Below are 25,837 nucleotides of genomic sequence, written 5' to 3' on the forward strand. Positions count from 1 at the left end.
GTGAGCGCACGGTGAAGCCGCCCCCTTCCCCGGCTGGATCCCGCCACGGCCGCCCTCGGCCGCAGGGGAACGCGCCACGCTCCAGGAGCCAGGGGAGTATCACCGGCCCTGCTGGAACGATGGGGAAACCGAGGCACAAAAGGCCAGTGGTCTGATTTGCAGAGGCGCCAAGCCCCGGCCACTTCCCACCCTCAATCAGCTTCCCCCTTGTGACACCCTCATCCCATCCCCCACATCTTCCAGCCCCCCATATAACCCTGCCCACGATCTCAGCCTCTCCCCTCCCACCCTGACCCCCCTCGAGCTTTGCCCCGCAGGGTCTTGTTCCAGTTCCCTGCAGTCCCACTGGGAGGGAAGCGGGGAGGGGACAGGGTACGGAAGGACGTTCCCGAGGGCTTTAAGCGATATGGCCCCAGTGCAGGAGTCAGCCAGCCCTCCGGGTTCTTCAGGCCAGAGCGGAGAGGTGCCGATTGCTCAGGGCTCCGGCTGGCGCTAGCAGGAGCAGCAGCTGCGTCTACACAAGCTCATCTCTGTGCGTCGGGAGACCCCCCCCCCTCCCTCTGCTCAACACTCAATCCCCCGGCCAGGAACGCCCAGAGGCGCCCAAGAAAGAGGGAGGCAAATCCAGCCTAGGAGAGCCGGGCCCCGCAAACGCTGCCAGACGGAATCAGAACCGAGTGGCTCAGGCCGGCTCCGAGGGGCCGTGGTTCCATCACCTGGGGAGCAGCGCCCTGCTCTCCACCCCCGGGGAGCCGCGGGCGGGGGCGTGTTGTACCGACAGCGCTATCCCTTGTACTAGTGGGAAGCTGGAGCGTTTGGGGCTCTTCTTGCCAATGCCCCTTTCAAGTGAGGACCGGGGAGGCGCCAAGCACAGGGGAACCGAGCTGCGGTTTAATGGGCTGTATTCTCCTGGCTCCACCGGCTCCCCACGCCCTTTGGGGCTCACTCCGGGGATTGCCTCTAAATCCTCCATGCTCAGCAGCAGCCGGGCTGCAAAGGGAGCCGGGCGATTCGGGCTGACGGGGTTTCTCCAAGGCAGAGGCCAGGACTGGGGGTTCAGCTTAGGGCAGGGTGCGCCAGGCAGGGGTCTCTTTGCCGTGTGCTTGTTCGGCGCCTAGCTCCGGGGGGGTCCTGCTTCACGGCCAGGACTCCTCCGCACTACGATCACGGAGCGTTACGGGGTTTGGTGACCCAGTGCTGAGCGGCCACGCGGCCGGGTCCTGTCGTCGGCCGCAGCGCCAATCGCTGCCGTGTCTCAGCCACGGCGGGGTCGGAAGATGTGGGGGACGGGATGAGGCAGTCTCAGGGCATCAGCCACGGCCAATCAGCTGGCGTGCCTCCCCGATCCCGGCGGGCTGTGGATAGCACGTTCGGTGCATAGGGCCGGCCTGTCGCCGCACACAAGTCCACCGCGTGCTCGCATGGTGACGCAGGCCTCGCCGTGTCCTCACTAACGCCACGCCTCCCTCCCCGCCCTGTGGCACCAGCCTCGTGCCGCACGGCCACGCCGTGCACGGCCTTGTGCCACGCCGTGCATCCTGTCGCACGGCCAGGCGGGTGTCTCTTGACGCTGGCTGCACCACACGGCAACCCGAAGGGTTGTCCTCCGGCAGGGAGGCTAAGGATTCACCTTGGCGTTTGAACGGGAATTGACCATAAAAAGCCCAGACACAAAGCAGCCTCATCTCCGTATCCAGTCGGCGGTGCGTGCGCAGATCACTGGAAAACACACACCTGCCGCCCACGTGCCGCACTGCAGAGCTCTGCAAAGACTTGCCTCTCCCCGGAGCTTTCTCGATGGGAAATGCACTGGCAGAAACACGGCCCATAAGGCGCTCACACCCCTCTCCGCAGAACTGTCTGTGCCCCCCGCCCCCGCCCCAGAGCCCGTGTCCTAGAATGTCCGAGGGGCCCTGGAGAGGCACCTCCAGCTCAGGCTGCAGCTGGATTGGATGCCTGGCTGTGACGCTACCCAGATAAACAACCTCCCTGGGCTGAATGGGGCTCCTGAGGGGTGTGTGTGCAGGATCGCAGCCCTGGCCAGATGTGAGGGCTTGCCATGTGCACCCGTATTAACACCAGTGGTATTTATCATTTGCTCTGCAATAGCACTTAGAAGCCCCGGGATCCCATTGTGCTAGGGGCTGTACATTTTTATTGCTATTAGGTGTATTATGGTAGCATCTAGAAGCCCCAGTGACGAATCGGGATACCACCGTGCTAGGCGCTGTACATTTTTATTGCTATTAGGTGTATTATGGTAGTATCTAGAAGCCCCAGTGATGAATCGGGATACCACCGTGCTAGGCGCTGTACATTTTTATTGCTATTAGGTGTATTATGGTGCCTACAAGCCCCATTATGTATTATGTGCCTACAAGCCCCAGTAATGAACCAGGATCCCATTGTGTTAGGCGCTGTACAAACAGACCAAAAAGACGGTCTCTGTCCCCCAAAACTTACAGTCAAAGGACAAGGCCAAAGACCCAAAGGTTTGCATTTGGGAGTGACGGAGCAGAATAAAGGAGATTCAAAGGGAGGTGAGGGGAGGAGGAGGAAGAGGGACCATCGTAATTAAGATGCATCAGGTGATTGTTAATTAGTGTTATTTGTCTTCCCACAAAATCAAGGCACAGGGTCCCTTTGTGCTAGGTGCAGGACAAACATCAGAGAAAGGTTATTTGCCCAGAAGAGCCTGCAGCAGCTCCGAAAAGAACGAGGCAAAGAACCAATCAACTCTTCGCGTGGCAGCGGATTAAAGAACGGAGGTTAAAAATGCCTCCCCCGTGCACCCGCAGCGTACGTGGAACAGGAGGGGAAGAGCTGGCAACACACACAGAGCAGCTGGCGGAGAAGAAAAAAGTGAAGCAGGTTAGCTCTAGCCAAAGGGGTTCCTGGGAGCATGAAGGTCATTCACAACCGGCAGGGAAAATCAAGGGTCTGGGCAGAATAGGGAGCCGCAGATACAGGAGGAGGAGGGTGAAATTAACGACTCGAACCTGGCTAAGACGCCGAGCCCTTTTTCTAAATCAGGTAAGGAAATACTTGGGAAATGGGACCTCTGGCCCAGCTGTTTTGCATCTACCTGAGCAGCCACTGGACAGTTACTGGGGGAATGGTGGGTGACAGGGACCAGGAGCCAGGAAAATCCAACATAGCATGGCCGTTCAGACAATGGAAGAAGAAAGCCCTAGACAGCTGCTGCCTCCGGGGTCGACACTGATCCTCAACAACTCGACTGCACAAAGAAGCGCAGCGACAACAGGTCCTGAGCACGCTGGCTAAACGGAGCGGTGAACCACAAGAGGCAAGGCGGGGCATAAATCAAACCCAACAGCCTTGATTGCTTTTTTTTTGGCGGGGGAGGGTAGAATTACAAATTGATCAGAGGGCGGGAATGCAGCCGACGGAACTACTGGGAATTTAATCAAACATTTTATACCTTGGCTCAGGAGCTCTTGAAAAATTAATGTAAGCTGGCAGGGATCTGAACACAGTTGCATGGATGGAAAATTGGCTGGAAGGCCATAAACAAAGGGTAATGATAGATGGCGATGTCACAAATTAAGGGGGGATGAGAAAGTAGGGTACAGGAGCAGCTGATGTTCCATCTTATGTGACGTCTCCATTAGTGATGTGGAAGAGAGCGCGGATGTCACATCAGTTAAATCCAGGAGATGATCCTAAGTGAGAGGCACGGTGACATCCATAAGGACAAAGAAAAGTAGCACACAAGGACCTCCCAGCGTATGTCCTCGGCTAGTGTAAATCAGCAGAGTTCATCTGAAGTCAAAACAGTCACTCTGATTTACACCAGCTGGGATCGGGTCCCCGGAGAGGTTGAGATAAGGACAGAACACACAGGGGAACACATCTGGGGGAAAAATAATCGGAAGGGCACGTCTGTGTTAGGAGGGTGAAATCTGGAACCAACTGAAGCAGCCATCCGGTGAGGAGGGGAACGCAGAACAGAGCTGAGCTTAGACTAAGGGGGGATAGGACAGAGGTCTAGAAAATCATGCCTGACGTGGAAAAAGTGAATAAGGAGAAGTTATTTACTTATTCCCACAATATAAGAACTAGGGGTCGCAAAATGAAATGAATAGGCAGCAGGTTTAAAACAAACAAAAGGAAGTTTTTCTTCACTCAGCGCACAGTCAACCTGTGGAACTCCTTGCCAGAGGATGTGGTGAAGACTAGGACTTTAACAGAGTTCAGAAAAGAGCTAGCTAGATTCATGGAGGTTAGGTCCATCAATGGCTATTAGCCAGGATGGGTAGGAATGGTTTCCCTCGCCTCTGTTTGTCCGGAAATGGATGACAGGAGAGGAATCACATGATGATGATAGCTTGCCTGAGTACAGCACCCCCAACCCCAGCGGCTGGCCCTGTGCACGGCGACATCTCATTTCAGCTCAGCGACCTCATGGCAGCTGGTGGCCCATTTTTTGCTTGCATCTGTATTGCAATGACAACTGCCTTTCGGAAGAAATGAACCAAGAACATTTCTAGCGTTGGTCATCCCCCTCCCCCTCCCCGCCAGGTTTTCACAGCAAATGCAAGGGAGACGCCCCCACCCCTGCCAATATGGGGCAGACACTCACTGTTGTTTGCGAGTCAGCTCCTGCTCCTTCTGCACCAGGTCCTGCTTGAGGGAAGCCAGCATCTCCACGCTGACGTCCACCTGGCGGGAGAGCTCCGTCGCCCGGTCCTCCAGCTCCTGCTTCTCCCGGCTCAGCCTCAGGCTCTCCTGCTTGGCCTTCTCCAGCTCCGAGCTCTTCCGGTCCAGCTCCACCTGGAGCCGGCCCACCTGCGAGGCGATTTTCTGCTCCACCTCCTCCGTCAGCTTCTCCAGCCGCTTGTCCACCTCCAGCTTCTCAAAGGCCCGGATCTTCAGGCGGGTCAGGCCCTCCTCGTAGGCGGCGTCTGCCGCAGCGGCGGCGGCGGCGGCGGCGGCGGGAGGGGTGGTGGCCGAGCTCATGGCCTTGCGGGTGAAGATCTCGGTCAGCGGGATCTCGATCTCGTGCACGTAGCGGGAGGCCGAGGCGGCGGCGGCGGGCTCCAGCGCGTCGGCCGCGATGAAGTCGCAGGCGAAGCGCTGCTCCTTGCCCTGGAAGGAGGTGCTCTCGAAGATGTCCCGGCGGGCGGCCGGGGTCAGCAGGGTGGCGTCGGGCGCCACGGGGAAGACGGCGGCATCGCAGATGCTGTGGGTCTTGGAGAGGATGTAGAGGGTCTCATAGGTGTGGTTGTACTCCAGGTGGGCCCGCAGCGAGGACAGGCTCCGGAAACGCTTGTGCTCTCCGCAGCGAGGACAGCGGTAGGGCAGGTCCAGAGAGGCCATCCCTCAGCCGGAGCCGTTCCCCCGGCCGCGCACCCCTCGGCAGGAAGCAAGCAGGGCCCCTGTCATTGTGCAGGCCAGGCAGGGGCGGGGGCGCAGGGAGGGGAGCTGGCACGGGGGGGGAGAGGGCACAGCGGGGCGCGGCGCTGGCGCCACAAGGGCATTTCCGGTCAGGGGCCGGGAGGCAGATGGGCGGCACCCCAGCCCGGCGAGCCCGAAGTTGGGCCGTGCACCATCGGGCGCTGGAAGAGAAAAACAGCGTCAGTAATTCCTGGGCAAGGCTTTCCCTGTCCCTTCCCCCAGCTCTCCCCCATGCAACACCTCTCTCTCACCACCACGGCTCCCACGTCTCGCTCTCTGTCCTGCCCCTCAGCTCCCCCCCAGACTGCCTCTCTGGGGACCTCTCTCCATCCCCAGCGCCGCTCCTTGCTGGCTGCCCCCCCCTGCGGAGAATGAACCCCTCCCCCTGCCCGGGAGGTCTGCGAATGTTGGGCAGAGCTGCTTTTCTAGGTCTCGTCAAACTGGGAATTGTTCTCGGGCCCGCAGGCGGCCGGACTCGCTCCCCGCACTGGCCCCCTCCGCCCTCACGTGCTGCCAGCCAAAGTCTGCTCCTCGCCCGGGAGCCAACCTCCCCCGGCGGGTGGCTGCGGTGCCGCTCACAGAGGGCGGGGGCAGGTGTGGCCCCAGCGGCTAGAGCCTCGGGGAGCCCCCGTCCCAACTAAACGCGCGTGCGGCCCAGAAGAGGAGCCGACGGCGGGAAGAGAAAGGTGGGAACTCCTGGATAACAGAGCGGGGAGGGCTCTGGGTTCCCCAGTCTCAACGCCCAGGGGGAAGGGGACCTGACGGAAGCCAGAGGGGACCAGCGGGCACCAGTGGAGCTAAATCGCTGCAGACCTGCCAGGGAGGGCCCACGAGAAGGACTCAGCAGAACTCCCACGCAGCTGTGGCGAGCCAACACAGGGATGCGCTGGGGCCGGAATAGCCGGGGCGGTGAATCAGGAGCAAGGGACGCTGGACGAGCTGCAGATCGGGAGTGAGGGGCATTGGCAGAGCATGGGGAGCGGAGGGCGAGGGGTTGCAGGCTTTGGATGGAGGGGCACTGGCAGAGCAGGTAGGGGGGAGGAGGAAACACAATTTCTTAAGGCTAACGAGGGTAGATTGGCAGAGGCCCTGGAGGTTTTTCGCCTTCCTCTGTAGCATGGGGCACAGATCACAGCTGGAGGATTCTCTGCATCTTGGGGCCTTCAAAGTATTTGAAGGCTTCAATATCGGAGATATAGGTGAGAGGATTATTCTAGGAGGGGTGGGTGAGATTCTGTGGCCTGCACTGTGCAGGGGGTCAGACTAGATGATCATAATGGTCCCTTCTGACCTTAAAGTCTATGAGTCTATAATTCTCAGCACCCCCCCACAGATCTGCAAGGAGAAAGCGTTATTTACCGAACTCAACGCTTCTTTCCTTTTGGAGGAGGGCGGAAAGGAAGGAGACTTAATCAAGGGTGAAATTGACATCTGCCTTGGGCAAACAGACCAGACCCCCCCTTGCTCCTTGTCAACTCGCTAGGGAAGCCCGCCCGCATCCAGAAACCAGTCAGAACTGATCATGCGCCGGCCCTGGAAACACATTCATTATTCAGCCCGGCTGTCTCCGGCAGGGCTGCTGATTTCAGCCACCGGAGGGATTTTCTTTGTGAAGGCAGCTTTGAAAGGACCGACGGGACCGACCTCGTGCATCACCTCGCCGGGCCCTCGGCCATTGCGCTCCGCCGAGCCTTCTCCCGCACGACTCCCCCCGGGGCAGCCGCGAGCCTCCCGGAGTGACGGAGCTGCCACCGTCCCCGCGGGACCAGCCGGCTGCCTGTCAGGCGCCAGAATCCGGCTCCCGGCCGAAATGTGCCTGGGCTGGATTTCCCCACATGGCGCTTCCCACCTGCCCGTCTCCCTCTTCCCCGTCCACGGGTGCCCGTGAGACCCGTTCGCTCTTTTGCCCCCTCTGGGCCTTTAGCGAAGGGCAAGATTTAAAAAATGCCCCAGACCTAGAGGGAACCCGGGTCCTTATTCCTGAGGCCTGCTCTCCTGTCTCAGCCCAACCTTGCGCCAGCCCCTGGCTCCAACAAGGTAAGTCGGGCAAACAGGAGTGGTGAGGCCTGCCTCTTCCGAAACGGGGGTCAGCTACATAGCCTGTGCTGTAGGCTGCTGCCCCTCTATCTTAGTCATCGTCTTCCGTGGCTACCAGCCTGGCACACGCAGAGGCCGTGTGCACGCACACCAGGAGTAACGGGGTGATCACGGAGAACAATCGAACCCGGCGGTGGGCACCCTGCGGCCACCCGTGCGGCTCATGAGACGTGTTCGCCGCTGCCCAGGCTGCTAGATTCCGCGGGCTGCCGTCCGGGTTGTTCTTTCCCTACCCACATTACTCAAATCGCCCGCACGTCAAGCCAGGGCCTGTGAGGTGCGGGGCGGGCGGAGTGCACAGCACGTGGACTGGGAGAGCCAGGCGCTCCCTCTGCGCCCGAAGGGCTGCTCCGGTTCAGTGGCACCTCCTGCCAATTCTAGGGACCGAACCCCGTGAGCCAAACTGCCCTGTCCCGAGAGATCGTCGGGGTCACCGTGGCCCGTGGAGATGCAGGAGGCCGCTCGGGCGACCCTCTCACTCGCTCCGGTCGCCCGCCGTGATCGAATCGCTTGGGATGAACTACAGCACTCCTGAAAAGTCCTGCAATTGTAGCCCGCACACCTGCGGGGGGAGGGGAGGCGCTATCAGAGACGAAGAAGGCGTCGGCTCTACGGCCAGAGTGGAGAGCCAGCTGGCTTTTAGCTCCAGAGGTGCCCGGTTCGGTTCCGCCTGTCGGTGTTACGCAAGGGCAGCCCTGGAGGCTCGACTCCCCCGTTTCTGGTACAGCAAAGGCAGTGACAACGCCGGCTCCCTGTTGTGCATGACACAGCCCAGCACCCTGATGGGCTGGGAGCATCTTTAGGAGTCAGGAGAATTGGGTCTCCTGGGGTCTTTGAGTCCTCCGCGGAGAGGGCGCCTGTTCCCTCACTGACTGTATCGAACGATACCGGTCTGGACCTCCCGCTGCGTCACAGCCACCAACGAACAACACGGCCGCCTGGCAGCTGCTGTTCTGAAACCAAGAGCCTGCCCTGGAGCTCAGGGCCCGCCTGAGGGAAATGGCGCCGACAGAGGCACCTGGCCTGACTGCCAAAGCCGGCCTGCGCTGGACACCAAGGAGCAGTTCCTCCGGGAAGGCAGCCCCCCAAAAGCCGCTGCATGACCCCACAGCCTTCCACACCTGCCCGTTGTAGAAACCCTGCAGAATGGCCTAGAGCCTCGGGACGTCAAATATCGGTTAATCGAATAGTCGAGTAACCTCACGAATTCTTATCGATTACTCGACTATTCTATAGTCCCTGGGAGTGGGGGTGGCAGCCAGTGCACTCCAGCCCCACTCCCAAGGAGCCCCCCGCCACCTCTGTAGCAGAGACAGCAGCATGGGGTGCCAGGTGGGAGCAGGTCCGTGAAGGGAGCCAGTTTAAAAACCAGCTCCCCTCATGGACCGGCTGCCTGTCGCCCCATGCTGCTGCCTCTGATACAGAGGCAGCAGCCCAGGATGGCAGCAGCCACTGTCCGGGGCTGGGGGGTCTAAGCTCCTGGACCCGGCACGAGTGGGAACTGAGCCAGGCTGCCTGCCCACCTGGCTCCTAATACACTTTAAATGCAGAACCGCAGTGGGGGTAGGTCCTGGACCCGGCATAAGCTGGCCAGCCTGCTAAAAATATACTGGCGGGAGGGGAAATGCGCGTAGTCTACAGCATTAACTGATAAGCTTTTGCTTATCGGTTACTCAGTTAATCAACTACACGATTACATCCCCAGAGGCCTCCTCGGTCTTGCCCACCTTAGATGCTGGGGACCATAACCACTCCAGTGGGGCTATTGCTGCCCCAAGCTACGTGGGGAACACCTGTTGCGCTCCAGGAGAGGGATGGGCATGGAACGAAAAGGCCAGATCCTGCCCCCTCGTGAACTCACACCAGTAACTCAACCCTCTGTGCAGTCCTGTTCAGGTCTACAGCGGTGTCATGGGGCGGGGGCGGGGATCCATCTAGTGCGTGAGGACCATTGGGCTTGAGTCTCCAGCTCAAAGGAGGCCTCAAATGTAGACGCTCGTTAACTTTTTGGCATTTGATAAGTTTCACAACTTGTTTCTATGTGCATCCCTACCGGATCGGACTGCAACCCGCTCTCTCAGCTGAGAGCTGCAGTAAGAGATGGGATTTGAGAAGAGAACGAATTTGGGGGTTAACGGGTGGAGATTTTGTCATAGTAAAGAGTTAAAAATGTTGATACATATGAATAAGAGTAGACTGGTTCTGATGGCAGAAGATTCGACTGTGACGAACGTGTCCTCTCAGATCAGCTGACTGGATAAACAACCCACCACGCGCTGGTGCTGGATCAGTGCTGCCGGTGTTTAGTTTTATTATGGCTGGGGCCTCAAAGGCTGGATGTGGTCTGGGTCCCTCTGGACCTCTGAAGGCCTGGCCCAGAAGAGAGTCTTCTACAGTCTTTGCTCCTAGATGTAGATAGGAACATTTCGCCGTATTAAAATGAAGGATGTTAAATTGCAGTGAATTGACAACTGGACTAGTGGATAGGCACGTCCGCATTCCTCCTTTGAAATGTACAAGAGCCCCCCCCGGGCCTCCCCAGCTGGCCCCGGGTTCTGGGGAAATGCTGCACGGAACCCACCCGGGTCAGCTGGGGAGTCCTCAGCTGACCCCAGGCTCCACGCGGCTTCTGCATTTTAAAGGGGTAGCGCTGCACAGCTGAACCACGGATCAGCTGCACGGCGGCTGCCCTTTGAAACACCGCCTTGGGGCTTCAAAGGGGCAGCTGCACAGCTGATCCCCGGCTCAGCTGTGTGGTGCTGCCGCTTTGAAGTACCCCTTCTACCCCCCACTTGGCTGCCGCTATCTGAAAGAGGCAGTGGGAGGAGAGGGGGGAAGTGACTAGTTGACACGACTATCTGGTAAGCTTTTGCTTATCACATAGTCAACCAGTTGACTAGTCCTTAACATCCTTAATTAAAATGCATCGGCTATGTCTAGATTACATCCCTCCTTCGGAAGAGGGATGCAAATAAGACAGATCGCTGATTGGTGGCATTCAAGCTCTGGGGGGAGGAGGAGGAGTGGGGAGGAAGCACGAATCAGCTGATTCAGGGCGCTCCAGAAGCGCTGGGAGAGAAAGGGAAAAGGGATGGCGCGCGCTCGGGGGAGGAGGCCGGGTGGGGGTTCGAGGGAAGGGTGGAATGGGGGCGGAGCCTGGAGCAGAGAGGAGGGGCAAAACGAGAAGTGACAGGCATTCAAAGCGAGGGGAGGTGCATGCCGATTGCACACACCACTGGGAGAGCCGGACGCTCCCTCCACTTCTTTAGGTGACTTTTGCCGGCAAATCCAATCATAGATCGCTGTGCTTGAAAAGGCATGAGACAGGAGAACTAGGTGCACGGCATTTAACCTTCTTCTTGGGGTTCATGCACACACCCGGTTCCAGCCCTGCGGCCCACCGAGATGGAGCAGGGCGGCTCAAGCAGCCCCCTCCTCAGCCTCGGCTGGCCATCGCTGCCTTGGATGCTCATAATGACCCTTTCTGGGCTTCCGATCAATGAACCGGAAAGGAGCCATCCAGACAGGACGTTCGATCAAGAGCTGCCAGGCTCCGTGCACAGGGCCCACGGCTGGACGTCAGGACTCCTGGGTTCTCGTCCCGGTTCTACCACTTACTTGCTGGGTGGACTCCGGGCAAGTTGCTACCTGTCTTCGTGCCTCAGTTTCTTCATAGGCTGGACACACACCAGGTTGGTCTAGGCATTGCTGGGACTCGTATGTTTCCCTCAGGGCGGTTTGGCTTGGATGCAGCCACCTGAAGGAGGGAGCACAAGCCGGCTGCCTGGTATCCGCTCCTCACACTGCCTCCGGCCCCAGCAAAGAGCCAGACTGTACGGGCTGTGTGTGCAGGCCGGCTCGTTATCAGAGGCGATGGCTGAAATGCACTGAAGCAGCCGGCTGATCTGCCCGAGCCGGATTCGCCCCGCGGGGCCGGGGAAAGCATTAAGCCGTTCTGACGAGCAGCCAGCAAGGAGTGCGGGCATGAGGGGGGCACCTCGGGGTGGCACGTGGGCCCTGACAGGGAGCCAGCACCAACAGGGCTGCCGTCGCTGTACCCCTAACATACACTCTCCTCCCTCAGCACTGTATTGCCCACCCACTGGGCGGGAGGCAGTCTGGGGGTACGGGCTGCACCCAGGCCGGAACGGACCTTTGTGAGTGTCTAATCGGAGCTTCTGCACAACGTGGGCCTGAGAGATTCCTGCCAGAGCTACAACCAACATCCTCTCCACTGCCAGGACTCGCAGCCCGGGCACCACGAGCAAGAGCCACACCCCTAAGCCAGGCATGAAAAGAAGTCCCAGTCTGGGGTAGAGACACAAACATGCCAGATGTTCTCAAGAGCTTGCTGAGGACAGGACTCAAATTCTCAGGTTTGGGGTATCGTTCCTCTTCCAGAACTGGAGCGCATTGCCCTGAGCGGCCTCGCAGCTCCAGTGAGCCCCCCATTGCAGTCTCTGGGGCTCCCTGCCTGTGACGGCGCGTTGGGGGTCCCCCGTCTCCTGCACCCCGAAATGGCACAAACAGACTGCACCAGCCAGTGGAATAGAGGAAGTTTATTGCCTCTCCAGGATACAGCACAGCACAGATGTAGTCTGGTCACAGAGCTGGGCTAGGATGCCTCAGGCCCCCTTGAGATGGGGGAGACTGGGCCCCTAAACTCCAGCCTCTTTCCCTAGGCTCTCCTCCATGCTCCCAGACAGCAACTAACCCACACTCTTCCAGCCCTGCCCCCCAGCCAGGGCAGCCTCCACCTTCCTTTGTTCCTCTCCCTGGGGGGTGTCTGGTTCAACAGGTTTGGCGTCACTTTTGCATCATGAGGTTTTCCCTGCTGGGTCTTGCTCCAGACAGCAGAGGTCACCACAGCCCAGCAAGTACCCCCACTACGTCACACTGCCCCAGCTACGTCGGCCTACTGAGAAGTTCCTTTCTAGCCAAGCAACTCCTTGGCGATCCAAGAGGTGTCCCTGGGGTCTCAACTCTTTAGTGCTGAAGAACTAACGTGTGGAAGGCCAATCCCCACCCCTACCCGAGCAAAACTCCCACCGACTGGAAGGGAAGTGGGATCAGGCCGCAAATTATGGTTCTATGCCAGAAAGAACAATTCTCCGTCTGCCGATTTTGCATTAGACCATGGTTCCTTCACGTCTTTTAGTCCAGCAGTGGCCACTATCTGAGGTTCAGAGATTTTCTCCTTGTGTTACTGTAACCCGCCCTCTGTGGCCATGGGGTGTCGGGTAAGTAGGCTTGCCAGATGCTTTCAACAAAAATCCTGAACATGGCAAACTTGGTTGAGAAAAAACAAACAAAAACACCAACAGGAGACCAAAGTTGTTGATCAAAAAAAAAAAAAAAAAGAAAAAGGTTGCTACGCCTTTAAATGGCCCCGCGCTCCTCACTCCCCCATCCCCGCCAAATGTGGCAGGAAAAATTGTCCCCGAATCCTGAACTGTCCGGGCGAAAACCAGACGCCTGGTCACACACACACAAGCCAGCACACAAGTCCATTCACAGAGCTGGGCAGGACGCTATTTCTCTCTCTATATATAAAAAAGTTTTTCCTGCCAGGCGACAGAATGACGTCATTATGCTCTTACGATATCTGGCCGCAAAAGTGGCCAGAGAGAGGGGGGTTGGCGAACGTAGCGAGCGGAGGGCACAGCCTCTTAGTACTCATCTCACTAAATTCTTCAAGCTATTCCCTGATATTGACAAAATTTCCCACCGTGTATTGGGACAAAAGGTAAAAATCTCAAGTCATTTTGCAGTCCCCCTCCCCACATAGCAAAAATTTTGATTCGGGATCAATGAAATCGTTTCATTTCGATGTTGACCTTTTTTATTTTTGAAATCTTTTTGTTTTCAGCCGACATTCCCTAACATCTCAAAACGAAAAGCCATTTTGACTCAACCCCCACCCTCTCCAAAACGTGTGCCAAGCACATTAAAGCAGGGGTGTGTTTCAACACTCTGAAAACGTTTCCCCCGCCCTGATATGTTTGTGAGCCAGGAAAAAGGCGACCCTGTTTCACGGAGTGTTGTGGTTTGACTTTTTTGACACAATATGGTTCATCCAGGAAATCTTCCCTCTCTCAGCCCCACTTTGAACAAGGGATGCTAGATATCGGTTCATTGAATAGTCGATTAACCTCATGAATTGTTATTGGTTACTCGGCTATTCTATAATCCCCGGGGGTGGGGCCGGCAGCCACTCACAAAGCTGGGCAGGACACTATTTCTCTGTCTGTATAAAAAAGGTTTTCCTGCCGGATGACAGAATGATGCCAGGCAGGAGTTGGTCCACGAGGGGAGGCAGTTTAAAAGCCAGCTCCCTTTGTGGACTGGCTGCCTGCCACCCTGTACTGCTGCCTCTGACACAGAAGCGTGGGGTGGCAGCAGGCCCCATCCAGAGCAGGCTCTGAGCTCCTGGACTCAGTGCGAGCTGGAACTGAGCCGGGCTGTCTGCTAAAAAAAATGTACGGGAGGGGGGGATGCATATAGTCTTTAGCATTCGCCTATAAGCTTTTGCTTATTGGTTAATCTGTTGATCGACTACACTATTACTTCCCTACTTTGAACACAAGTGGTTCGAAGAAGTGGATTGTCCGGGTCTGGGTTTCTCTGGTCTGTCTTAGGCAGGCGCTCAGATCAGAGGATATCACTGGTTTCTTCTGCCCAGTGTGCATCCTTCATCCTGAACCCATGTGACGGCCTCACACATTCGGGAAGCAATCAGCTTCTTATCATGAAGAATTAACCCCCACAGTCCCTTTCTTTCCCCCGCCCCCAAAACGCCACAGCACTTTGCCAGAAATCACTCTGCCTCTTGCAAGGAAATGCAGCCTCATCTAGGGTGGAGCACAAAGGAGAACAGGACAGATCCCCTGCTGCAGCCAAGGTGTGCGGAGCACACCAGAGAGGGGAGTTGGCTACAGAGTCTCTACCCAGCCCCAGGCTAGAGCAGCATGAGGACAGCAGGGGCAAGGATGCTACAAAAGGAAGCAAGACGTTGGGCTAGTTTGTTTCTGTGTCCACATAACGTTGCCACCCAGTTGAGCTGGCACAGGCCTACTTAAAGGAAATCCATCTCGCTGAGATCTCTCGGAGAAACTACGATGTTTGATTGCGCTGATAGCTGCCCTATCGGGACACTTCAGTGAGTCTATAAGGTGCCACAGGACTCCTCGTCGCTTTTGCAGATTCAGACTAACACGGCGACCCCTCTGATACCTATCGGGACAGTAATTCTGCCTGATGGGGCCGCCTTTAGGTGATTTTCTGGAATTAAGGCCCACGCGCAACTCTCTCTTGAGTTTGCTCTTCCCTAACGAAGAGGTCAGACCCTCCACCGCGATGATCCAAGCTGGGAGTGGATGACCTGCCTCCCCTTTGCCTAAGCTACTTCCTTCCATACTATTTTGCAGCAGGGAGTTCCAGAGATTAATCCCAGTGGGTGTGGCAGTGATTGCTGGAGCATAAGTATTTCCACTGTAGCCTTTGGGGTTCCTTATGACCAGGGGTTATTTATGCCCAACCCTAAATTTTGGAAAATGTTACCTTTCAAGTTGACATAGCTTTGACCATCTGTAATGCTGTAAAACCTTTGGGGGCAGGGCACAAGATAGACATTTTAGTAGGAAATCACCATTCCTGAAACTGGATACGCATCCCGGTGAACGCTGGGCTTGACTGGACGTATTTATGGCCAGAGTCTGCTCACGAGGCACAGAAGATGTGGCAGAAGGTGTCCTGCCAGAGATTGCAGAGTGGGGAGCTGGTTTTGGCTTGGTAGTTGCAAACCTAGATACAGCAGGAAGAGAGCCTGAAACATAAAGTCCTTGACAAAGCCCAGGCAGGGACGATTCAGTTGGGGTTGCACTCGGTGGCCCGTTGAGGTCTCTTTCAACCCTAATCTTCTCGGATTCCACAGGCCCTTGTATTGGAGGCCTGAGGCCTGAACTACAGTAGAGGCCAAAGCTTTGCTGGAGGATGACCGGGTGTCCCGTTTTCGACCGGAACGTCAGATTGGAAAGGGACCCTGGTGGCTCCGGTCAGCACCGCCCACCGGGCCGCTAACAGCCCACTCGGTGGCGCTGCAGGGTCAGGTGGGCTAGTTCCCGCCTGTCCTGGCACCGCATCAGCGCCCGGGAAACAGCCACTAGGTCTGGCTCGTAGGCAGGGGAGGCCACAGGGTTCCACGTCCTGGCCCCCCCCCCCCGGCTGAGCACTGGCTCCCCACTTTGATTGGGCAGAAACCAACCAATGGGAGATGGGGGGGGCGGAGCCTGTGGGTGAGAGTAGCCTACAAAGCCTCCTAACCCTGCCCCTCAGGTGCCAGACTCGCTGGGCACTTCAGGAGCACAGTGAGGCGCCAGGATGGGCGGGGAGCCGGCCTTAGCCCCGCTGTGCTGCTGACCGGGAGCTGACTGAGGAGAGACCACGGAGGCGGGAACGTTCAGAATCAGGAAAATGCCAAGGTGAACGTTTGCAGGCTCCGCCTCACTGCTGCCCCCTCTGATTTGAGGGGTCTTCTCAGGTGCCCATCATCCGGGTAGCTTAGTTTGGGTGTGGTGGGGGGGGTGTTGAATGATTCTTGGGTGAAGTGGTGGGGCAGGGAGGAGAGGAGGGGAAAGCCAATGGATTGCCCTTCCCTGCGAAAATCCCTGGGGACTGGGAGCTTTGGGGGCCGGATTTGCCCCTCCCTGGAATAAACACTGGTTCTTCTACCCCAGAAGCCACCCATCCCCCACAATTCACATGGCTCCTGAGTCCCTGCTTCTGGCTTCCCGACAGCCCCACTCGCGGGTGGGGTGTGCCGATGGATTTCACGTGGTGGTGGTGGAGGGGGGCTACAAGGCGTGTGCCTGGCCGTGCCCCTTGGGGACGGGGCTGACTATCGTGCAGCAAGGCAAACAGCATGGGAATGCCTGGGCACGTTGGCCTCTTGCCACAGAGGTCAACAAACCGGCTGCAACTTTGCGCCCGACTGTCTCCTTTGTGCTCAGGGACGGGTCGTCTGCGGCTGCAGCCCCGGCTCCGCCTGCTGCTTTCCCTCCGGCACACGGGCTTCGTCTTGTTCCCCATCCCCCGAGCCGTGAGGGGGGACCCGGCGCCGCGCCCCGGTGCTCACATGATGCCGACAGACACTGGTGACGGCCTGGCTCCCCAAGTTCTGAGTGTGCGGACACCCCGCTACCAACGTCGCTGGCGGGATACGACAATCGCCAGTCCCCGCACCGCTGGCGAAAGGGGCCGCGAGGTCCCCCAGGTGTTCTGTGTGCGCATACGGGGAGGCAGGGCCCACAAAGCTGAGGCGTGGTCTACACTTCAACTCAGGTACTCCGGGGGGGAGGGGGAATCCACACCCCGAGCCACCCGATCTGGACACGCGTTGGTCTAGAGCAGCGGTGGGGAACCCTTCTTAGGTCTGGGGCCACTGACCCACAGAAAAATCAGTTGGGGGCTGCACACGAGTGAGAAACAACCCCCCCAAGAAAACGCTCCCCGACATGGCCTCTGTCTGAGGAGAAAGCCCCTCCTCACATTCCCCTCACGCTCCAGAGCCTGGGAGGCCCAGCCGAGTAGATTTTGGGTGCACCAGCCCTGTGGTGGGACGGGAGGGGGCTGGAGCTCTAACATGGGCTCCCCAATGCTTTGGGGGGGGCCTTGAGCTTCGGGGGCTGGATCCAGACACGCTGCGGGCTGCATCCGGCCCCCAGGCCTAAGGTTCCCCAGCCTTGGGCTAGATTCATCCCTCCACCTCTCCCTTGGCGAGGCGGAGCTCCTCCAGTGATGGAAAACCCCTTCCATGACAGCCGGTTGCGTCTACGCGGCGGGGTGATGGCAGAGCGAGGCCGCGCTAGCGCCTGTAGCGTAGATTTGGCCCAAGAGAGACTCAGCGGCAGCCAAGGAGCAGCGTGTCTGCACAGCGTGACCCACGCTCACGAGGCTTGGGGCAGTCGGTGGAAAAGCTGCCCCCTGGGGCCTCCTGCCTTCGGAGGAGCAGGGGTTCAGACATCCCTCGTAAATAAGCCAGACCGCAGCAAAGAAACTGCCAGTCTCCGTCCACTGCTGCTTCCAACCTGCCCGACTTGCTACAGGAAGAGGGGAGTCCCCGCCCCATTCTGCAGAGGGGAACTGAGGGATTAAGTTACACTCACCCCAGGCTATTGCAGAACCAGCCGGCATTCAGAGAGGGGTGACAAGACGGATCAAGAGCCTGGGGAAACCCCCTCGTGAGGAGGGATCAAAAACCACTGGGATTTGTTAGAAAGGAGACAAGAGGGGATGTGGGAAGAGTCTGTACAATAACAACAACAATCCGGAGAAGGGAGATCAGGAGAACAAGGGAACAGACAAATACAATACAAAGCTGTCACATTCAAAACCAATCACATACAACGCAGGGTTAATCTGCGGAACTCATTGCCACATGAGTTCCGCATGTAACTGAGATCAAGAACTGAACCAGATTCACAATGGGACAGGACAACAGAACGGCCGTGCTGGGTCAGACCAAACGTCCATCTAGCCCAATGTCCTATCTGCTGACAGTGGCCAATGCCTGGTGCCCCAGAGGGAGGGAACACAGCACGTAATCCTCACGTAATCCCTCCTCTGTCACCCATTCAGAACATTGTGACAGAAGACTGAGAGGGGACATGGTAGCGGTTTTCAAGTATCTAAAAGGGCGTCACAAGCAGGAAGGAGAAAAATTGTTCTCCTTGGCCTCTGGGGATAGAACAAGAAGCAATGGGCTTAAACTGCAGCAAGGGAGGTTTAGGTTGGACATTAGGGAAAACTTCCTGCCTGTCAGGGTGGTGAAACACTGGAATAAATTGCCTAGCGGGGTTGTGGAATCCCTATCTCTGGAGATATGTAAGAGCAGGTTGGACAGACACCTGTCAGGTTGGACAGACGCCTGTCAGGGATGATCTAGGCAGTGCTTGGCCCTGCCGTGAGGGCAGGGGACTGGACGTGATGCCCTCACGAGGTCCCTTCCAGCTCTAGTGTTCTGTGATTTATATGGATAACAACTCGGGATAGTCTTGTTATAATTAGCATTCGCCATTTTGGAAGCAGGGATAAAGTGGTTAGCTGGCTACACAGGAAGCATTAGGCTTGCTGGACAGGTCACGGTGAACCGGACTGGGCGGCAGGAACCTGGACAAGGCAACAGGTGGTTGCCATGCTGCAACAGCAGCTCCAGCTGCACCGGCTCCACCCCGTGGGGGTGGGTGGGACCCTGGCTGGCCATGCTGCAGCAACAGTGGCCCCAGCCCCACGGTGCTCCAGTCTGGCCAGGCCTACTGCATGGCGGTAGGCCAGGCCCGGCGAGCCTGGAGCTACCCCCCCACCACACGGTGAACCCCAATTTTACATCCCTATTTAGAAGGGACCTGGTGCTTCTGGATTTAAGCCCATCTCCAGCAATTAGAGCTCAGAGCGAGGCCCTGTGTAGGAAGCAGAGGATCCCGTATCTGCTCCTGGGGGCTCTTACCCCCCCCCAAGACAGCTGGTGCTGGCCCCTCTCAGAGCCCGGACAGACCGGTGCTTTGCTCAAGCCAGGATGTTTGTCTGGAAAAGTTGGGATTTGAACCCAGCCCTGCTCTGTCCCAGTCTGGGCGGCTCAACCACAGCCCCATCCTCCCCTCAGAGCCCCGGGACACCCACAGCACAGCGCCCAGTGAAAACCCAGCCAGCCAGCAGGGAACGGCTCCAAGACCAGAAACAAAACCCAGGCAGCCAGACAAGGCAAGGCCCGGACTGTCTCCCAGATTCCAAAAGACAGGACGATGCAGCACTTTAAAGACTAACACGATGGTTTATTAGGGGATGAGCTTTCGTGGGCCAGCCCCACTTCCTCAGATTTGAGGAAGCTCATCACCTAATAAACCATCGTGTTAGTCTTCAAAGTGCTGCATTGTCCTGTCTTTTGTTTCAGCAAGACCAGACTAACACGGCTACATTTCTATTACTATTCCCAGACTCAGAGTGTCCCAAATCCACACCCATCTTCTGTGGCTTTAGCGTCTCTCAACTTTACACCATTGAGGAGGGAGGGAAGAGGGAAGAGGGGGAGTGGGCATGGACAACTCCCCATCAGTCCCCAGCCATCATGAATTATGATTCACAATAAAGAACAAAATTCCAAGGAACCAGTTTTTCATCCTATCCAGTTTCAGGGCATGTAAGGCCAGGCTCAATTGTTCGTTACAGACAGTAACGTGCTGGGGCTAGACCCAAGCTAACTGAGAACAAGCCGTGCCCTTCCCAGATGGGACGGCAACCCGATGCAGAATCCCCCACCCCGCCGCTGAGGATGGAGTAATCACACCCAAACTGCTCCCATAGCAGAGCAGAGGGCTCCGTTCCCACCTTGCACCAGGGATCTGCTTCTTCCATGTCACCGAGAAGCACCTGGCCAGCCTCTCCACCTCTGTGCATGAAGGACAACTCAGGGGAAGAGGTGGGGCACACAGGACCCCAGGGATTAATTATTAATTAATGGAGATGGCCTATCTCCTAGAATTGGAAGAGACCTTGAAAGGTCATTGAGTCCAGTCCCCTGCCTTCACAGCAGGACCAGGCACCATCCCTGACAAACTTTTACCCCAAATCCCCTCCGCAAAGATTGAACTCACAACCCTGGGTTTAGCAAGCCAAGGCTCAAACCACTGAGCTATCCCGCCTGGTCCCTTGGAGTAAGTACCCAGGGGAGGCACGGAGGGGAGGCAGTGGAACTCATGCACGCCGTGAGCATCCTACCCACTCGCGCGGCCAGCCCCCGATCCTGGCACCAGCACCAACGCCAGAACCACCCCGGGGGCCAGAGGCCAGATGGCCACAGAGCCCGGCATTCCCCCAGCCTCATGGACAGGATGCTAGTGTCCCGTCTCCCCTTGCCGTGGTCAGTGGAACCTTCCTACGGAGGATGGGAGGGGGCAGAGGGTTTCATCCCTGTGCTGTTAGTCACAGGCATTGAAGGCTTGTCTTTGATCCCGCTGCATCCTGGCCTGTCCCCTCCATAATCCTGACCAGGGTTTAGAGACAATCCGAGCCTCAGGCAATCCGCCCAGGTGTTACCCAGAGGCTAGGAGTTTGGCCACGACTTGGACAACTTATCCAGCTGTAGTTTCCTTAGATCGGGGCAGTCAATAGGCAGACCATAGGCCAAATCCAAATGGCTTTGGAACTGGCCCTGAAATCTTGTGTCCCTTATCATCATCATTAGAGTTGTCATTTTTTAAAATTATTTTCTCGGATGCCTGGCCCTTGAGGAGGCAATTTGGACCTTGACACTAAAACAGTTGCCCACCCCTGCCTTAGTTGTGTCTTTCAAGAGCCCAGAGTCCCTCCCCCACCCGGCTGACAACTCACTGTTGCTAAGAAAGCCCCGGAGGCGCTGGAAAAACAACCGGCTCCATGTTTAGTCTCTCGCCGTGACTCCAGGTCAAACGCGCTCCCTTTCCCAGCCAGACAAGGACCGTTCCAGCTGCGGGTGCCAGCCAGCGTGGTCAGATTCCCAGAGCCTTCTCCCTGGCCCACGCCAGCACGGGAGAGGCTGCAACTGGAAATGGGCCAACGGCCGTGCTGGGGATGCACGAGCCAGAACAGAATCCAGCTTTGGGAGCAGGGCTGATCGGCCTGGCAAGCCAGGGAGGTGCAGACGAGGCCAAGACATGGAATCCCAGGGCTGGAAGAGACCTCAGGAGTCATAGAGTCCAGCCCAAAGCAGGACCAACCCCCACTCAATCAGCCCAGCCAGGCTAGGACCTCAAAACCTCTAGGGATGGAGACTTCTCCCCTCGCTAGGGAACCCATCCCAGAGCTTCCCCATCCTCCTAGGGAAATCGTTTTTCCAAACATGCCAGGGCTTGGCTCCCCATTCACAACTTCCAACTGGCCATGGAGCAAAGGGGGAGAAACCCCCCCCAAGGTACTCAATCCCATTTCGGAGATGCCCAGACAAAACCCCAGGCCCCCATGCATCAGCCTTCACGGCTTCCTCCTGCCTTCATCTGCGCAGCGTTTACTTAACCGAGGGACGCCGTGGGAATTGTAGCTTGTTAAAGCGCCATAAAAACCTTTCACCGAAAAGCCCCACCGCCGACGTGAGCCGCTCTCCCTCCCGACCCCCCATTTCATTACAGCAATTGAGAACTCCATTAATCTCCGTCTCCTTTTATTTACGGGCTCCCTCTGCGTGGTGGATACGTTTGCCTCCCGAACAGTTGCCCCTGCCGACCGAGAGATGCCAAGGCCGGCTGCTTGCAAGCATCACTTGGCATCTGACAAGTTGAGTTTCATCCTTAATTTCAGGAAATACACGGCCCAGCCCAGACTCCGGGGATACTCCACTAAGTGATTTTACTTTGGCTCGGGGAATTCCTTGGGAAAAACGGGATCCGATTCCCAAGAAGCCATGAGGCATGGAAAATCCATCAATAGGGAAAAACATCCAGGGAAAGAAATACCCCACTACTTAATGCTGGAGGGATTTGCAGCACACCCTCCGCTATCTGTAACTGTCCAGATGGGACTCTGACATTCTGCTCCTTCAGCAGCTTGGTTTAACGTTATGGACGTGGTTACACAGATCAGCTACTCTGCATTTTAGCCCATGACTATCACACGAGGTACCGCTCCCTCCGGTCTGCGGGCGTGCCTCGGTGACACACAATACCCTGCCCCGTAACTTTGCTTCCACGCACACTTGCGGACTGACAGATGGACAAAGTGCTTTTCGGATGCAATAATGGAGTTATGGAATTCGGCATGGCCCGGTTTGCAATCTCTTCCTTCCCGAAAAGAACCCCGATGGAGTTTTCATTGGCTTATGAGGATGGAACCGAGGGCAGAATCCGGCTCTTTTTCTGGCCAGCGAAAGATGACGAGATGCGTGTGCCACCCTCCGACGGAGGCCTCGCACAGATGGCCATTGGAACCAGAGTGACACCTGGACTGTACAAAACTGCCTCTCCATACCGGGTACAAGGCTCGGGATTTAACAGCATCATCCCGGAGTCCATCCTGGAAAATGCACTCTCTGCACACATGCAGCCTGCCAGAGAGCTCCCCGCTCAGGGATAAACTGGGGTTCACATGAAATGGACACCTGCATTATTCTATCAGCTGCACCTGAGCTTCACCCCAGGATTCTGCCTTGAAATCCCGTTTGGTTTGGAAACGCACAGCCAGGCAGGCAGAGAGCCCTGCAGCCCAGCCATCTAGAAATGACTGCCTGTTTGGAGCTGTGCAGGCAGCAGGAGGTGGGGGAGATCTAGCTGCTTCCCCCCGCGTCTGTTTATCTCCATTTCTGCCCACCTCCCTGGGCTCAGCTTTGCCAAACCAGCAGCCTCCGAGATGCCTCCTGGTGCAAATGCCCCCCCGTGTCAGCACCCCCAGAGGGGAGGGGAGGGGAGGGGGGAAGAAACCTGCGCGCAGCTCCTCTCAAAATCCCGCCCTGGAGCCGCAGTCCGCCCTGCGGGCATCTCCCTAGAGCGTGCCCCCCCGGCCATGCCGGACCGCGGCGCCCCTTACCTGCTAGGGGCGCGCTGCTCCCCGCCTCCGGCCAGGCTCCGCCGCGCAGCGCTGCGCGCCCAGAGTTGCGAGCCCCTTGCGCGCCGAACGCCGCGGCGCAGCCCAGCCCTGGGCCCGCCTCCTCCGGAGAGGGCAGCGGCCGCCCCGCCGGAGCCTGCCCCGAGCCTGGCTGGGGGGGCCCGGCTGCATCCCCCGGCCGGGAGGGGCTGCGCAGGCGGCGTGCGGCCGCTGGAGCCGCGCAGAGAAAGGCTCCGGTTCCCAGGCGGCGGGCGGGGCGGCGGCGGAGCCGGGCTGGTGCAGTGGGGAGGAAGGAGCCGCCGCAGCCTCCCGGCCGTGGCTGCAGCCTGGGCCCTGCACAGGCGCCCTCCCTCCGCCTGGGGCCCCGGGGAGCGGCTGCAAACTCGCCCCGCCCCGCCCGCTCCCCTGGGCGCTGCGATGCGGGGGGCCTGGCGGTGGGAGGGGGGATCCTGAGCAGCTGGGGGGGGGGGGGGGTAGGAGCAGCCCTTGCCCGCTTGTTTCGTACTGGGGTCAGCTGCTAATCCCCCCCCTTCAGTGGCATCGCCTCAGGTACTGGGGGTGGGTCCTGGCTCAGTAAAACAGGGTCTCCCCCATTGGTCTCCCCCATTGCCTGGGCACCAGGCAGGCACCAGCTGCCCAGGGCTCTGCAGCAGGAAAGGGCCAGGGAAGAGTTAAGTGTTGGGTGGCACATCAGTGGAGAGGGGGGAATGGAGCGTGGTCAGAGGACCCACAGCGCTCGCACACAGTGGAGAGTCTCCTGTAGATTTAAAGCAAACAAAAGGACGTTTCTCTTCACCGCCGGCAGTCAACCTGTGGAACTCCTTGCCACAGGGTGTTGTGAAGGCCGAGACTTTAACAGGGTTCGTAGAAGAACTAGATGCGTTCACGGAGGTTAGGTCCATGAATGCTTATTAGCCAGGATGGGTAGGATGTGTGTCCCTAGCTTCTGTTTGGGCATGGGTAATAGGGGAGGGATCAGGTGAGGATTACCTGTTGTGTTCCCTCCCTCTGGGGCTTCTGATATTGGCCACTGTTGGCAGACAGGACACTGGGCCAGATGGACCTTTAGTCTGACCCAGTATGGCCGTTCTTTTGTTCTGTATAGGATCACAGTGTAGCTATGGCTCCTATCCTTCTATAAACTTGAGCTAAGGGGAATCTTCCTTACCCTTAATCCCGTAGGGGCCTATGGCACACAGTTCTGATTCCATCCAGTAGACGGCAGTGAGACACACACAGAATTTCACTACGGCCATGCTATTTAACACTTATATGGCCCTTCCCTCTCCAAAGCTCTTCACAGACATTCGTTTATTGTCTGTGGGGTCTTTGATCCTCAGATGGGCTTTCCCACCACTAGTTCACTCACCCTCACCCGCCCTGTAAGATGCATTAAAACCCCTGTGGGCAAGTACCAGGTGACCAGGGGCCACCAAATGAAATTAATGGGGAGCAGGTTTAAAACAAATAAAAGGAAGTTTTTCTTCACGCAGCGCACAGTCAACCTGTGGAACTCCTTGCCAGAGGAGGTTGTGAGGGCTAGGACTATAAAAGGGTTTAAAAGAGAACTAGATAAATGCATGGAGGTTAAGTCCATTATAGGCTATTAGCCAGGATGGGTAAGGAACGGTGTCCCCAGCCTCTGTTTGTCAGAGGGTGGAGATGGATGGCAGGAGAGCGATCGCTTGATCATTACCTGTTCGGTTCACTCCCTCTGGGACACCTGGTGCTGGCCACTGTCGGCAGACAGGGTACTGGGCTAGATGGACCTTTGGTCTGACCCAGTGTGGCCGTTCTTATATTCTTACGTTATGTTCTATTTCTCTGCAAAGCCCCGAGCACACCTACGCTGCTGTAGACATACGTATCGAGGACAACAATGGCCCCATTGATAATCTCCACCGTCAGTGTTCCCTGTAAGGCGAGCACTTGGGTGACCACCCCGCTGATCAGCGGAACGCCCACAGTGCCCACCGCCTGTGTTTCTATGGGTGGTGCACATCTGCACATGCCTTGGGGCACATAACAAAATTTATTCTGAACATGGATGAAAAAATGTACAGGGAATATTGTCCACCGTGCACAGCAGTTGAGGCCTAGAGAGATGGGAATCAGGAGATTGGGCAGCTCAGCCTGGTTCTGCTGCTGTGACCTTGGGTAAGACACTTCTCTCTCTGCTTTGGTGCCCTCTGTGACTATTAGACTGTGAGCGTTGTGGGGCGAGGCCTGTCTCTCACTTTGGCAGCCCAGTCCCTGGCACAAAGGGACCCAGATCGCGGCTGGGACTGACGTAAATAATCCACACGAGAAACGTGCAGAGGGAGCAGCCTTCATGAGAAAGCAGCAGCTGTATGGATCTCCAGCGCTCCCACCAGAGGGTTCCTACATCAAGGCGGATCTTGGTTTTCAGGGGTCTCTTCTTGAGTTGAAGTTGTCCAGTGATGTAATTGACGTGGGGCTTTATATAGAGGGAGGATCGCCAGCCCCTTTACACAGTCGGCGCCCTCCTTCGAAGTGGAGCGTAACTTTCCCATAGGGGCTATGTGGGTTCCTCAACCTCTTATATCTCTGAGGTCTGCAACATTCATCGCTTAACAGCTTGTTCTACTTGATGGTCTCAGGTCTTTGGGGTGTCTCCTTTCCTTTCCTGGGAGTTAGCCGATAAGCAAAGCCCTGCAAATCCCCAGAAGCCGGGAACAGGTGACGGGATGGATCAGGTGATGATCACCTGTTCTGTTCATTCCATCTGGGGCATCTG

General features: G+C 57.4%; 1 protein-coding gene across 1 annotated transcript in view; it reads right to left on the reverse strand.

Moving 5' to 3' along the window:
* Positions 1-23,331, reverse strand: part of FBXO41 (F-box protein 41) — a 51,192-nt gene extending 27,861 nt beyond the window's left edge. The window contains exons 1-2 of the mRNA XM_075931034.2: positions 23,062-23,331; positions 4,604-5,579 (exon numbers count right to left, since the gene is read on the reverse strand). Of these exons, the coding sequence (XP_075787149.1) occupies positions 4,604-5,340 (737 nt within the window). The 5' untranslated portion in view covers positions 5,341-5,579; positions 23,062-23,331. The remainder of the gene's footprint in view (positions 1-4,603; positions 5,580-23,061) is intronic.
* Positions 23,332-25,837: the final 2,506 nt, after the last annotated feature.

Source organism: Pelodiscus sinensis, chromosome 4 (assembly GCF_052426305.1).
Source record: "Pelodiscus sinensis isolate ZL-2025 chromosome 4, ASM5242630v1, whole genome shotgun sequence".
Taxonomy (NCBI): domain Eukaryota; kingdom Metazoa; phylum Chordata; order Testudines; family Trionychidae; genus Pelodiscus; species Pelodiscus sinensis.